This window comes from Ixodes scapularis, unplaced genomic scaffold (assembly GCF_016920785.2).
Source record: "Ixodes scapularis isolate PalLabHiFi unplaced genomic scaffold, ASM1692078v2 PGA_scaffold5__190_contigs__length_132052651, whole genome shotgun sequence".
In the NCBI taxonomy this organism is placed as follows: Eukaryota; Metazoa; Arthropoda; class Arachnida; order Ixodida; family Ixodidae; genus Ixodes; species Ixodes scapularis.
The window spans coordinates 123,958,777-123,971,207 of NW_024609880.1; the positions used below are offsets into that span (position 1 = coordinate 123,958,777).

Sequence of the window (12,431 nt, forward strand, 5' to 3'; positions counted from 1 at the left end):
AAAAAAAAAAAAAAACCTTTACGTATTATAAAAAAAAAAAAAATCCGAAAAAGGTCATCATCATCATCACCACTCAGCGACTTTTCGCTAAAACTGGCGACTTTTAGGTCGCGTCCTGGCGACTTCGCCCAAAAAAACTTAACAGCACTGTAAACATGCTTCGTCCACTGTTCCCTAGATCATTGTGTTTTCATCAAAATGAATGTGGTGGTTGCTTGTTGCGTGTTAAGTTACTGGTAATACGCTATGTCGTCGAATTTTCGCTCACTTCTCATATATTTGTGGTGTTTAGACGTGGAAAACTGACCTTCGAAGGCCAGCCAAGAATGGAAGGTCAAGACATGGATCAACCGGCTGAGGATGTCAACGCTGGAGACCCGCCGGGTGACATCGTGGAAGACGTTCAAGAAAGTGTTGTAAATGATGCGGTGGCGGGCACGAATGTTTCGCAAAACGACATCAGCATGGGGGACGCCGCAGGGTGCCCAACAGAACTATGCAACTACTGCGTCAAACCGGTGCAAGTCTGTGGCGCATGGTCAGAGTTATCCAAGAGCATTACGAAAGGGTGTAAATGGTAATTTCAGTATCTTTCTGTACCTACACGCCGGGGCCGCTTTCGGTAAGGAAGGGGGGGGGGGGGGGGGGAAGGAGGAGGAGGAGGAGGTGGTGGTGGTGGTGGTGGTGGTGGTGGTGGTGGTGGGAGGGAGAGAGAGGAGGAGGAGGGGTTGTCATTGTCAGTGTCACTCATTAAAATTCGGTCTTTCACAGTGCATGTTTTTCTTCGTCTCTAGAACAAAGCTTCCAATGGGGCTCTCACGCCTTGGTTCCTCATGTCCACAGTTGAAATTGGGGCACTATTGATTCATACAGAGTGACTCACAGGGCACTATCGGGAATTGAATTAATACTTATCTTTGGGCTAACATCACCGCCCGAAGTCCCCAATACATAATTTGTCTTGTGATGTCCTTGCATGGGTTGCAATCAGACATTCTGATTTATCAAGGCAAAATTAAAAATCGCATCTTGCAAGTCTTTTTTTTTTTTGTTAGATATAATTTTATATTTCCTCATTCTTTAAAATGTTTTCCTTTCTTTCACTGTTTCCCAAAGGTCTACCGATGGCTCGTGTATCTTGACAAGCAGCGATGACAACTTCCTGCGGCTGTTCAACCTGCCCAACTGCCTGTTTCAACTGCCCGTCGATTGGAATGAATTGCAAGAAATGGTGCGGCCATCAACAGCTACGTTTTTCATTTATTGTGGCAGACTCTCTAAAATCATTCACTTACATATGCTAAACCCCCCTTGAATACAGGGATTCAAAGACAATTGAGACTGTATCATTCTGTGTTTGAAGTTTGGATCTATTTATTACACACAAGCTCGTCTACATTTTTAGTCCAAACTGGTGAAGATGTAGGTCACTACAATTATTTTTAACTTTATGACACGAGTTAGACTTTCAAAGGTGTCCAATTCTCACTGACATGACTGACATAAATATTGTATTTTTTTACTTACCACTAGCCTATTTGTAGTCCATTTATTATCCTACAGTATGGGCAAACTATGGCCTTTTTTTAATGAAGGACACAGGTTGCTGTCCTAGCTTTTTTTTTTACTTTGAAATGAACAATTCAACTATTGCTTCTATTCCTTTTTAATGCAATAGCGTTAAAAGGCCACTGAAAAGAAAATAAAGAAATTTTAAACAGTCTAGATGGATGCACAAATCAAAAAATAAATTTTATGTGAAAAAAAAAGTTTTTGGTGCAATATTGACGGTGCGAGACGCGGTTTAGTCGATAGTCGCCTCCTTTCCACTTGTTTTCTCCCTCAGCATTTCGGGTGCATGGAGGAGAGAAGCTGTGGCCATCACGTTGAGGTAGAGCGCTTGTATGACCATCTCGTTGAGGTAGAGCGCTTGTATGACCATCTCGTTGAGGTGGAAAACAATGTATGACCATTCCGTGACGTCATGTACTTGGCGCACATAATTCAGATGCAACTAAAATCTCGCACCCTCAATATTGTTCTAAATTTTTTTTTTTTTTTCACATAAAGTTAATTTTTTTGATGCGCGTGTCCAATCCAGACTGTTAAAATAAACTTTTTTTGTTTCTTTTCAGTTTCTTTTTAAGGAGCTCATGTCGCAGAAAAGCCGACATCGATGACTTGCTCCAAAATCAGGATTGGTCGATAGCGTCGTGACGTCACAGTCACATACCTCGCGTGGGGATTTCAAACAGCCCGCAATGCTCACGTGAAGCGTGTTGTCATGCATGAAATGAAAGTGATTAAAAAACATGACATGTAATGTGAAATAAATATTGCTGCATGTCTCAAATGATTTCAGTTAATAAAGTAATTCATTTGCCTTAAAGAGAAATTTGAAGAATTGCAGGCAAGAATTGAACCTACGACCCTTCGGTTGCAAGCCAGGCATGCTACTGAGCTGACTAGGCCACGCAAGGCATGCTTGCACAGCTTGGAAATGAGCGAGCGGGAGTTTATATGTTTCACTATCGCGTTTCACTCTTAAAGGGACACTGACAGGGAATTTATGCTCGCCAAGGTTTTCATTTGTACCAAGAACACAGTGTGCGGCTCGAAATTCGTTTTCTTTGCTCCCCAAGAACTGCCGATCAAGAACTGGCCGGTTTGAGTTGCACTCACTGTCTTTGCTGTGGTCGCGTGCCGTTTTTTAAGGTTTAGACACAACCACCAAATATAATGAAAGTTGTGGGTCATCGAAGGCACACACTCAATATTAAAACTAGAGAAGAAATATGATACCCATCTTTGTGGCTTCTAAAAAGCTGCAAATACATTGATTGAAAAAAAAGTTGCACAGCCATGGACTTCCGCCATCTCTTTCCTTCTTTATATTTCTTCTTCCTCCCCAGTCCAGTTTCAGTTTCAGTGTCGAGCAATTGCGTTTTTTTACTTTGTTAAAAATGTATGTGACGTTGTAGCAAAATATTGACTGGGTAGTCTTGTGACACCATATGAATCGCCTAACAAATAAAAATAATTTTTCGGGGGTGTCAGTGTCCATTTAAAGGCGAAGCTTAAGCGTCCTTCAAGTTTTGATTATCCTTTGATTGAGTGAACTGCATGAATTCGTGTCTTGATGCTTCCAATATTATGTTTTGCTTTCTATGTTTTCGAAATATACCATACTTACAGTAATATATAACAAGTAAAAAAGTAGAGTTGTTATGAACAACAAAGTGGAGTGTCCATCAGTTTCAGGACCCCTTGTCAGTGTTCATGTACAGTGCCTTCCTTCCTCCTCCACACAAATTCCATGTTTTCTTTCAGCAGACTCGATAAATCTCGAGTAATCTTTATTGTACCAGAATTCTGCATTTTTATAAGTGTGTTTTTTAGGTTGTGCCAACAAACATATGATTTCACATTTCAGAGCTCTGTACTGCAGTGCAAAGAAAGTGGCCTCATCTACGACTACGCCTGGTACCCTGGGATGACGTCTGCTGACCCAGCAACATGCTGGTATGCATTTGTTAAACTGCTCGTAGTTGTGTTGCACTGCTTGAGTTAAACCTGAACAGTGGAAAGGGGGACCCAAGAACGACAAGTTGTGAGAATTATTAGTCACAAGCATAGGTGTGCACAGCGAGGGGGACCGAGCATGCTATGGCCCCCTAACGACTCCAGAGGGGCGCAAATTAGGTGAGGTTCTATTTTGGTTGAGTAACACAACAAATATAGAACCCTAGTTAATTTGCACCTCTCTAGATTCATTGGGGTGGGGCCATAGCACACTTGGCCCTCCCCCTCTGCGCATACCTATGGTCACAAGCTGTTGGGGTCAAACTTCACGTGACTTTCAAGGTTTAGATGCTGAGCATTTTGTTTAACCACTACAATAAAATAAAATTTTTGCCTGTCTGTGGTTTTTACATTAGGCAGAAGGGCATGCTATTTAACTCAGGGGTTCAAGAGAAGCTCTTGAGGCACATTAAGGAAGTAGGTATCTAGATTTGCTAACAAGCTTTGTAAAGTCCACTAGGTAGTGTGCAACCGCATTGATGCGTCTGAGGGGAGCACCTACATTTCTGAAATAACAATAACAGGGGAGGTGGTATTGGTTCATGACGGACACCCGGGTGAGAAAACTGACTGAAGGAACAGACCAACACAGAATTAAGTCTCTCGTGTTTGTTTGCCTTTGTTTACTAGTTCCTAGTCTTGAATCTCGATCATTCATTGTGAGCCAACTTTCAGCTGAAACAGCCATTGAAACAACCTCAAGTGTTAAATATTGAAGCATGGTTCTGTAAATCCGATCTGCAGATAATCAAGCACATTTTGCCTATGTCTACAAGTAAAAAGATAGCTAAAAATGTATACATTCTGGAGTTGACAGTCCAGTCCCAAATTAGGTTTTGTTTGAAGACGGGTACGTAGAACTCTCATTATGAGCTATTGCTAGTGTTATATCCTCAAGTGTGTTTCCTGTCTTGCAGTCTCCTTAAATAAATAAACAAATTATTTGTACCTAGGTGGCTGAGAAACCTGTCTGTGAAACTGGGTTTAAAGGGCAACTGGAGTAGGAAAACAAACCTAAATAGCTGCGTTCTTCAGAAAGAGCTGTCACTCTTGCATACCTTCCTACCAAATTGTACTCATCTCCGCAATTGTGCAGCTTCGCAAGCACGAGCGCAGGGAATCCTATCCACCTTTGGGACGCCTACACAGGGCAGCTGCGATGTTCCTACAGGCCATACAACCATCTGGTAACGACAGGATTGCTTCTCAATTTGTGACATCCGGTGCCTCGAAACACTGACAAAGACTCGTCTTTGTCCTCTGCGTTCTTTGTGCTGCAGTGGTTCTAAAGGCTTCTCCACACTTAGACAGGACAATGAACGGTCAGCTTATGTCAGATGGTCACATTCTTTGGATGCAGTATACAGTTGAACCTCGATTTAACGAAACCTGATTTTACGAATTTCCCAATTTAACGAAGAAATTCGCATTCCCTGCGCAGCCTTAATAAGATTGACTCGTCACATTGTAAAGAAACTGTCTAAGCAGTGAGCACAAAGCAGTTGAACATACTCAGGTAAAATAGCGCAAACACAGAGATAGGAAGGAGAATAATATAGGACAGGGCGCTATGTCCTGTCCCATTCTTCTTCTTGTTGTTTGTATGTTGTTTAGAATGTTTATTGATTACCAATTAGCCCAGCTGTCAACCTTATTACAAATCAGTTCGGCCAGGTTTGGCTCCAATAGGACTTTTAGTTTTTTCTCGTATAAATGGAAAGCAAGAATACCTTCAAAGGTACTCCCGCAGCGAAACAACAAGCACGCCATGAGCCACAGAAAAGCCTTTCAGGCTGCACGCATCCCACATTCAGCATCAAGAACACCAACGGAGCTGGCCGTCTACAGGTGCGATATGCAGCACCACTGAATAGGATTTGAAGCATACATACGTAAATACAGTTAACTGTGGTATGTTGGATGACTTTAATAATCTTTCTAGCTTAATATTTGAAGGCCATGCTACTACTTCTAAATTTTCATGTGTCTTACTTTTCAAGTCGTATGCCTCTCAGAGTGAGGCACATCTCGTTATTGTGACTGAAATTGTGAGCCTGCAGAACAAGGACAAGCGACTGCTGACCGTTTATGCTTCCCATGTCCAGGATGAGCCTGTGGCGGCCCACAGTATTTCCTTCGATGCCTCGGGGGAGAAGCTGTACTGTGGTTTCAACAAAATGATTCGCGTGTTTGATGTCGCCAGCCCAGGCCGGATCTTCGACGAACGACCCACCAATGGTGAGCAGTTCGAACTTTGCGAAATGAACGACTTCCAACTGATGTTAAGTACAGTAAAACCTCGTTATAACAAAATGGGATATAACAAACTAATGGATATAACAAAGCAATCATAATTCCCCTTGCTTGCTAATAGGGAAGAAATGGACATTGGCTATAACAAACTAATGGTTATAACGAAATAATTACGATCGCTCCTTCAACTTTGTTATAATGAGGTTTTACTGTAGTTTGCAAGAATTTAATCGAGCAATGGGTGAGTTGAGAGGCCCCTGACCTTTAATTATTATCCGCATAGCTTGGCCGTAGGAGCACTTTTTATAGAAGAACCTGTCAAGTTAGCTTGTCCAAATTTTTCTTATGCATTCAGCAAAGTTGATGTCACTGCCACCAATACCACCTTGCTCATGTGACCCTCCCCTTGTGGCGACGCCATTCTGCATGTGACCGGATGCAGGCTGTGTGGGAGGGGGAAATTAAAGGATGCCCCATGACCATGAGGAACATCAAAAAGGATTTCCACAACCTAAATGCCTCCTCTGCCATTAAAAGCCTACAGTCCATTTGTGGTGGCAAAATGATGAATCTTGCAGAGGAAACCTAATTGTGCAGGTTTTCAATGATTATATGTTTTCATGTGTGCTTGGCCTTATTGGACAGAATAAACCTGTTGGGAAATGTGCAGCAACCTACGCTGTGCTGAAAGGAAGTCTCATACTGGCTGTATAAGACCTGGCAGGCGAAGAATCAGGGGCAGGCACACAAATGCAGCTACCTTTTTCTCTTTATTTATGGTAGATGCTGTGGTAGCAAGGAGAAACACGCGGGACGTTCTCATAATTCCTGGTGGGCTTAGTGTGAAGCCTTTTGGGAGTTTTGCAGCTGGTCGATTGTTTGTGCTTGTTAGTTTGTAATGCATGGACATCAACCATTAATTTCAGTCAAGAAGATGGGTCAGCCTGGCATCATCAGCTGCTTTGCATTTGGACCTCAGGGAATCTATGCTGCCGGCTCTTACTGCAAGACAGGTGGGACCCTGACCCCCTTTGACAGAGTGCATGCAAATGCTTTTTTGCCTGAACTGCTAGCAGAGAAGACCTGCGGTTACTTTTTTCAGCTTCTTGTCTGAGTGCAGCTGTAGTACTGATCGGCGTGTTCTCACTCCTTTGCCAATTCCAGCCTGTCCAGTCGAGCTGGTTGTTTCCTAGGTGCATTGCACTGTTTTGTGACAGTAATTTAAAGTGCCTTTTCCTGTACTGATGCTTTAGGTAAAATTTAAAGCTATTACAAGTGGCTTTACGTGACTGCAAGTTGTTTGCACTTGAGGACTGCTTTGGTCTACCGTAAAACACCACAGGAGCGCTCACTTTACATTCACTGAAAACTGGATTAATCTAGACATGGGCACTTGTCCGGTCAAATTCGGCACTTAACATATAATATGCAGAATTCCTAAGTTTCGAACACTTTAATAGTGGGCGCTTGAACGAAGTGGGCGCTACCACGGTATTTTACGGTAAGTGGCCATTCCTATTAGTAGTTGGTTCTAACTAGGCTGCACAATAGGCTTCACTCCTGACTCCCGACTTTACTCGGCACACAAAGCCTGGCTGCGGTGTTCTGAACCGCTGTTTTGTCCGGCAGTGGCCATGTATTCCGAATCCAACGGGCAACTGCAATTTATGCTGTCCGGACACCAGGGCGGGGTGACACACCTTCGGTTCTCACCAGATGGCACCAGGCTCTACAGCGGTGGCAGGAAGGTGAGATCTGCCACCCTCTGGCACTTTTTCAGTCCGTCTTGTCAGTGCTGACACGCTGGTTTTAACTCCAGTTTAAACTAAAGAAGTCTAATCTTGATTCAACAGGCTCAAGAGTATGTAGGTGAACAGCTGAATGCAGCTTTGTGTGGGCAGCAACAGCACAGCCTGCCTGTAAAAGAAACTTGGTTTTTACACAATGTTGTCTATAATTAAGTCGCTTGCTGTAGGTGTATCTAGGTTTATGGGTGAAAAGCACCAGCCGTCAAGCAGAGAAATCAAGAGGATTGGAATGGTGAACGAGAAATTTCCTTAGTTGCAAGCATATGTTCTACAATGTGAGTCCCCAAAATGAATTGCTAAGAACATAGGCATTCCTACAGTGCTAAATATTTCTTAATTTCATTCCTAAAGCACAGTGTTTCTCCAAATTGGGCATAGTTTAAAGCATACTATAGTTGGTGGCAGGTCAAGAATGAAGTGGAAGCTCCTCCCACTTCTTTCCACTTCAGTAGAGCGAATGCTGGAGGGGAGGCGACCTCCTCTCCGGTGTTGGCTTTGTTAAAGGCCGACGACCATACACGAGATTCTGCAAGGCAGAAGATCCTCTTCACCCTGGGGGAGGAGGAAACAGGCAACGGTGGGCAGGGTGAAAAGGGAGCGAGGAGGAAGCGCAAACTCGTTGTCGGTCTTTAATGTGGAAAGAAGTGCGAGGAGCTTCCGCTTCATTCTTGACCTAATATATAATATATTTGTGTAAGCCAAACATTCTCATCTTCCTAGAGTGCATAGTGTTTCCAACTACATACATAAGCTGCTGTACTGTTTTACTGCAAGAATGTTGAGAAAAAAAAGGGTGGGGTTTCGTCCCCCCTTTCCCTAATAAAAACAGGATTTAGGATTTTTCGTATGCATATGAATGCGAGGTTCTTATGGTATTATTGAGCTTCATTAACTGCACAGGAGATCATAAAGGATATAGCAGTGCAGCCAGTGGCGGATTCAGAGAGAGGGGGGGGGGTCTGGATGTCCTGACCCCCCTCTTGAACTCTGCAGTGCAGGAGTTCACAGAGGCTGATTGTGGCCAGTTGTACATAAATGTGAGTTACTATTATTGCATGGAGGACTTTGAGATCCTGTGCTGGGACCTGAGGAACTTGGGGAAGGTGCTTTTCTGCATGAAGAGGACCGTCACCACGCACCAGCGGATGTACTTCGACCTGTCACGGTGAGTGCTCGGAGTCCGCGAGACATGTGGTTTTTTTGCCAGAAATGAAGTCAGATTTCACCGAAAGCGTATTTCCAAAATTCCAAACCTAAACCAAAACTGTTTTGCACCTCCACCATCTTGAAAAGGCATGCCATCATATCAAGTGTTGGCTGCACAACACTGGCCATGATACACAGCATCCAGCCAGTTTGCTTATATTCTGCTTATGCCTATAAAGTGTGGAGCTTGCAGAAAGTGTATAGTTCAGTTCAACAGTGTCAAGTAATGATAAAGAATTGCTCGCAGATGTCGGTGCCAAAGTTTTAGCATACTTGTGGTTCGCCAGCCTTGCTTCTGAGGAAAAGACTGATAGCACCTCTTTCACTTTGTCAGTACGTGGACCCAGATTCTACACCCCAGAGGGGAATGATGTAAACATTTCATGCTGTACCAATTTTTTTTGCTGGCTCAGTATTTCTTGAACTCGACGTGCAACAGTGCTCGGTCGTGGCTAGGCCTAATGGTTCCCTGATATGCATGCTGTCCTTGAGTTTTTGCGTCTTGTAGTTAAAGTAGAGTTAGCTGGCTCAAACTCTGAAATCAGTGTTTTTGTCAAATGGATCATACCCACATTTCTGGTCCAGTGATGTGTTGTTTAAAAGGCACTGGAATGTCACTGCATTTCACTTCTTTTTAGTGTTTGCTTACACTAAGGCAATGTTTATAGTTGCACCGCACAGGCATACAATAGTAATAAATACACAAAACGTTCCAGTATGAAGCTGTCAAAGCAAAGTTGGCTGGCTTACTCAAAAGCTAGTGTACATTTCTCAACCATTCTTCCGCAAAAGTTTAGTGCATTAAAAATTTGTTTTCTCATTTATTTATTGCCTCATCACCTGTCTTTTTTGACAGTATTTTGATGAAAAAATGAGTGTGAAGAGAAGCCGGGGCAGCTAGTGTTCTATTCATCTCGTGTTCTTTTTAAAATACATGCCAGAGCAGATCAAAAATGCCACTTTATCATTTCTAAAAAACTAAACATCTGATTCCTTTAAAAAAAATGTCTATATATTTCTATATTCTTATGATCCACCACCAAAAGATCTCTACATGAAAAATTTCAATTCGCAGGGAGAAGAAACAGTTATAAATTGTGCACTAAGTCGTCATTGAACTAGAACAATCACTGTGTAGATGTTGAATTAAGGAGCAAAAAAACAGACCATAGCTAATTGCTGTGTTCCTCTTGCACAGATGTGGGAACTACCTGCTGTCTGGTAACACCAATGGCATTGTGACGGCATGGGACCTGAGGGCCCAACCCATCGAACTGGACGACTGCGAGCCGCTCATGAGGCCTGGCCTCTTTTTCAAGGCACACGACGACTGCGTCAATGGGATCAGGTGGGTCAGGCGCAGTGGCATAGTCAGGAATTATTTGGGAGGGATTTTCATGGGCGGGAGGTAGGGGCCTTGTCCTCCTCGCGTATAGTAGTTTATGGACAGTACAATTCGCGGACACGGCCGTCTCCATCTCTCTGAGTTGCTGGAACAATTTGGTAGTCATTCAGTATTTGTCTTCCTTTACTAAAAAAAAGAAATAAGATGATTTGGGGGCAGGGAGGGTTTGACTTCCCAAACTTTTTGTTAAAAATCTTTTTGTTTAAAAAAAAAAAAGAAACAACAAAAAGAGTTTTTTAACTTTTTGTTAAAAAGTAAAGGAATTAATAATTATTAAACCATCCCTGGTCGGACGAGTGTATTTGTTAGAACAAACATTTTCTGACTGTTTTTACTTGTTACTTGAATACACTTGTATTGTAAATGTAACTTAAAAACGGCAAGAAAGAATACTTCATAGTGCATCTCCTTGGATGGGGGTTGCTCGTTAGTGCGAACACAAATTCGGCACTTTTTTACATTTTATTTCGATGAGGAGTACTGCCGGCATCAACATTTACCACTTACGCTATTATCCCAACTGAGCATTTCCGACCACTTTAGAAGTTTTAATGATAGTGAAAGAAAAAATAAAAGACGTTTACAATTCTCTGTAACGCTGAATTAGAGCACAGCTCTTGGGGAGGAGGAGGGGAAGGGGGAGCATGGCTGTGTGATTTCATTAGGGTGATTTCACTCGTGACCCCTGTGACGTAACACATGACCCTTGTGACGTCAATCATTGCCCTTGTGACGTCACTGGTGACCTTCATGATGTCACTGGTGACCCTCGTGATGTCATTCGTGGCCCTCGTGACGTCACTGGTGAGCCTCGTGACGTCATTCGTGGCCCTCGTGACGTCACTGGTGATGCTTGTGACGTCACTGGTGCCTCATGATGTCACTCGTGGACCTCGTGACGTCACTGGTGATGCTTGTGACGTCACTGGTGACCCTCATGATGTCACTGGTCACCCTCATGACGTCACTCGTGGACCTCGTGACGTCACTTGTGGCCCTCTTGATGTCACGTGACATCACGTGTGACATCACTGGTGACCCTGGTGATGCCACTCGTGGCCCTCGTGATATAACACGTGACGTCACGTGGGATGTAACGCGTGACGTCACGCGATTACATTGACGCCGCTCAACCCGGAAACGCGCGCCTAAGAGCTGCGCTCTAAAACGGGGGAACCAGCAATGACTTGTTTGTACTAACAGTGTTGTGGAGTGTACTTGCTTTCCTTTACTTTTCCCTCTGTTATTAGAGCAGAGATGAAGATAGTTGTTGGGACGTGATAAAGGTTTTGCTAAGAGAGTATGACATTGCTCTTTCAGCTTGCACCCATCACTTCCTGTTTATGCCACAACTTCTGGGCAGAGGAAGTTTCCCGAACTCTCAGGTGACGATAGCAGCAGCATCTTTGAGGAGGACTCCCTTGCCCAAGCGGACAATTCTCTCAGGCTTTGGTGGCTAGATGGCAAGGCTAGTGACCTGGACACTTGACGTTTCTCGGCGCAACATCTCAGTGTCTTTCAAGCATCAAGTGGACGGCTTTGTGTTTCTCATCACATGATCGTTTGATTTCATTGTCACCCATGGAGGACTGCTGACCCAGCAATAAATGTTGGTGTTTATTTTTTGTGAATGTTACCTGATCTTTTAATCGGCCCATCGTAATGTCGTATACCTTGAACTTCAAATGGGTTTTTGGGGAAATTTGTGGTGTGCAAGTTGTCTCGAACAACAATGCTGCCAAGTCTGAGGTTTGCTTGTGATGTGACAGGCTCTGTCAGTCAACCATTTGGAGATTGTTACAACATGCACGTTCATACTTTCTTTCTCTTTCTTTGTTTTGCCTTCTTTAGAATACTTTGTGAATATTTTACAGTTGAAGAAATGGCACTTGTAGCCGTTGCTTTACTAGCATTGTAGAAATGTGAGGAACCAGGGACATGGCTCTTGTTTAAACATCCAGCCTTTCTCTCTCTCTCAAAAAAAAAAAAAAAATTGGGTGGGTGTATGTTTATCCAGCCTAGAGCTTGGTCTGCCTCAACGGGCAACGAGTCTCCCAGCTGTAGATGAGAAATTTCGTCAGCGCAGTACAACCACTAGCCTGGGAGCTTTAACGAGCATCACAAGTAATATCTAGTAGTATGTTTATATACCATATTACAGTTAAAAAATGTTAACA

General features: G+C 43.3%; 1 protein-coding gene across 2 annotated transcripts; it reads left to right on the forward strand.

Moving 5' to 3' along the window:
• The first annotated feature begins 27 nt into the window (after positions 1 to 27).
• Positions 28 to 11,890, forward strand: LOC8025297 (telomerase Cajal body protein 1). Of its 2 annotated transcripts, none has more exons than XM_029981913.4 (10): positions 28 to 577; positions 1,117 to 1,231; positions 3,434 to 3,522; positions 4,679 to 4,769; positions 5,688 to 5,820; positions 6,762 to 6,848; positions 7,465 to 7,583; positions 8,705 to 8,808; positions 10,048 to 10,197; positions 11,575 to 11,890. In XM_029981913.4, exons 1-10 carry the CDS (start codon positions 156 to 158, stop codon positions 11,741 to 11,743), a joined length of 1,479 nt encoding a protein of 492 aa, XP_029837773.3. In that variant the 5' UTR covers positions 28 to 155; the 3' UTR covers positions 11,744 to 11,890. The 2 variants fall into 2 exon arrangements, with proteins under 2 accessions (XP_029837773.3, XP_029837772.2); XM_029981912.3 differs by having other exon boundaries at positions 176 to 577; positions 1,117 to 1,246.
• Positions 11,891 to 12,431: the final 541 nt, after the last annotated feature.

What these genes read in the sequence shown, in the direction of transcription:
- LOC8025297 (XM_029981913.4), top strand. Translation starts at nt 156, where the DNA reads ATGCTTCGTCCACTGTTCCCTAGATCATTGTGTTTTCATCAAAATGAA. An exon ending in GCTGACCCAGCAACATGCTG is followed by an intron (nt 3,523 to 4,678) that starts GTATGCATTTGT and finishes GCAATTGTGCAG; the next exon opens with CTTCGCAAGCACGAGCGCAG. An exon ending in GACTGCGTCAATGGGATCAG is followed by an intron (nt 10,198 to 11,574) that starts GTGGGTCAGGCG and finishes TTGCTCTTTCAG; the next exon opens with CTTGCACCCATCACTTCCTG.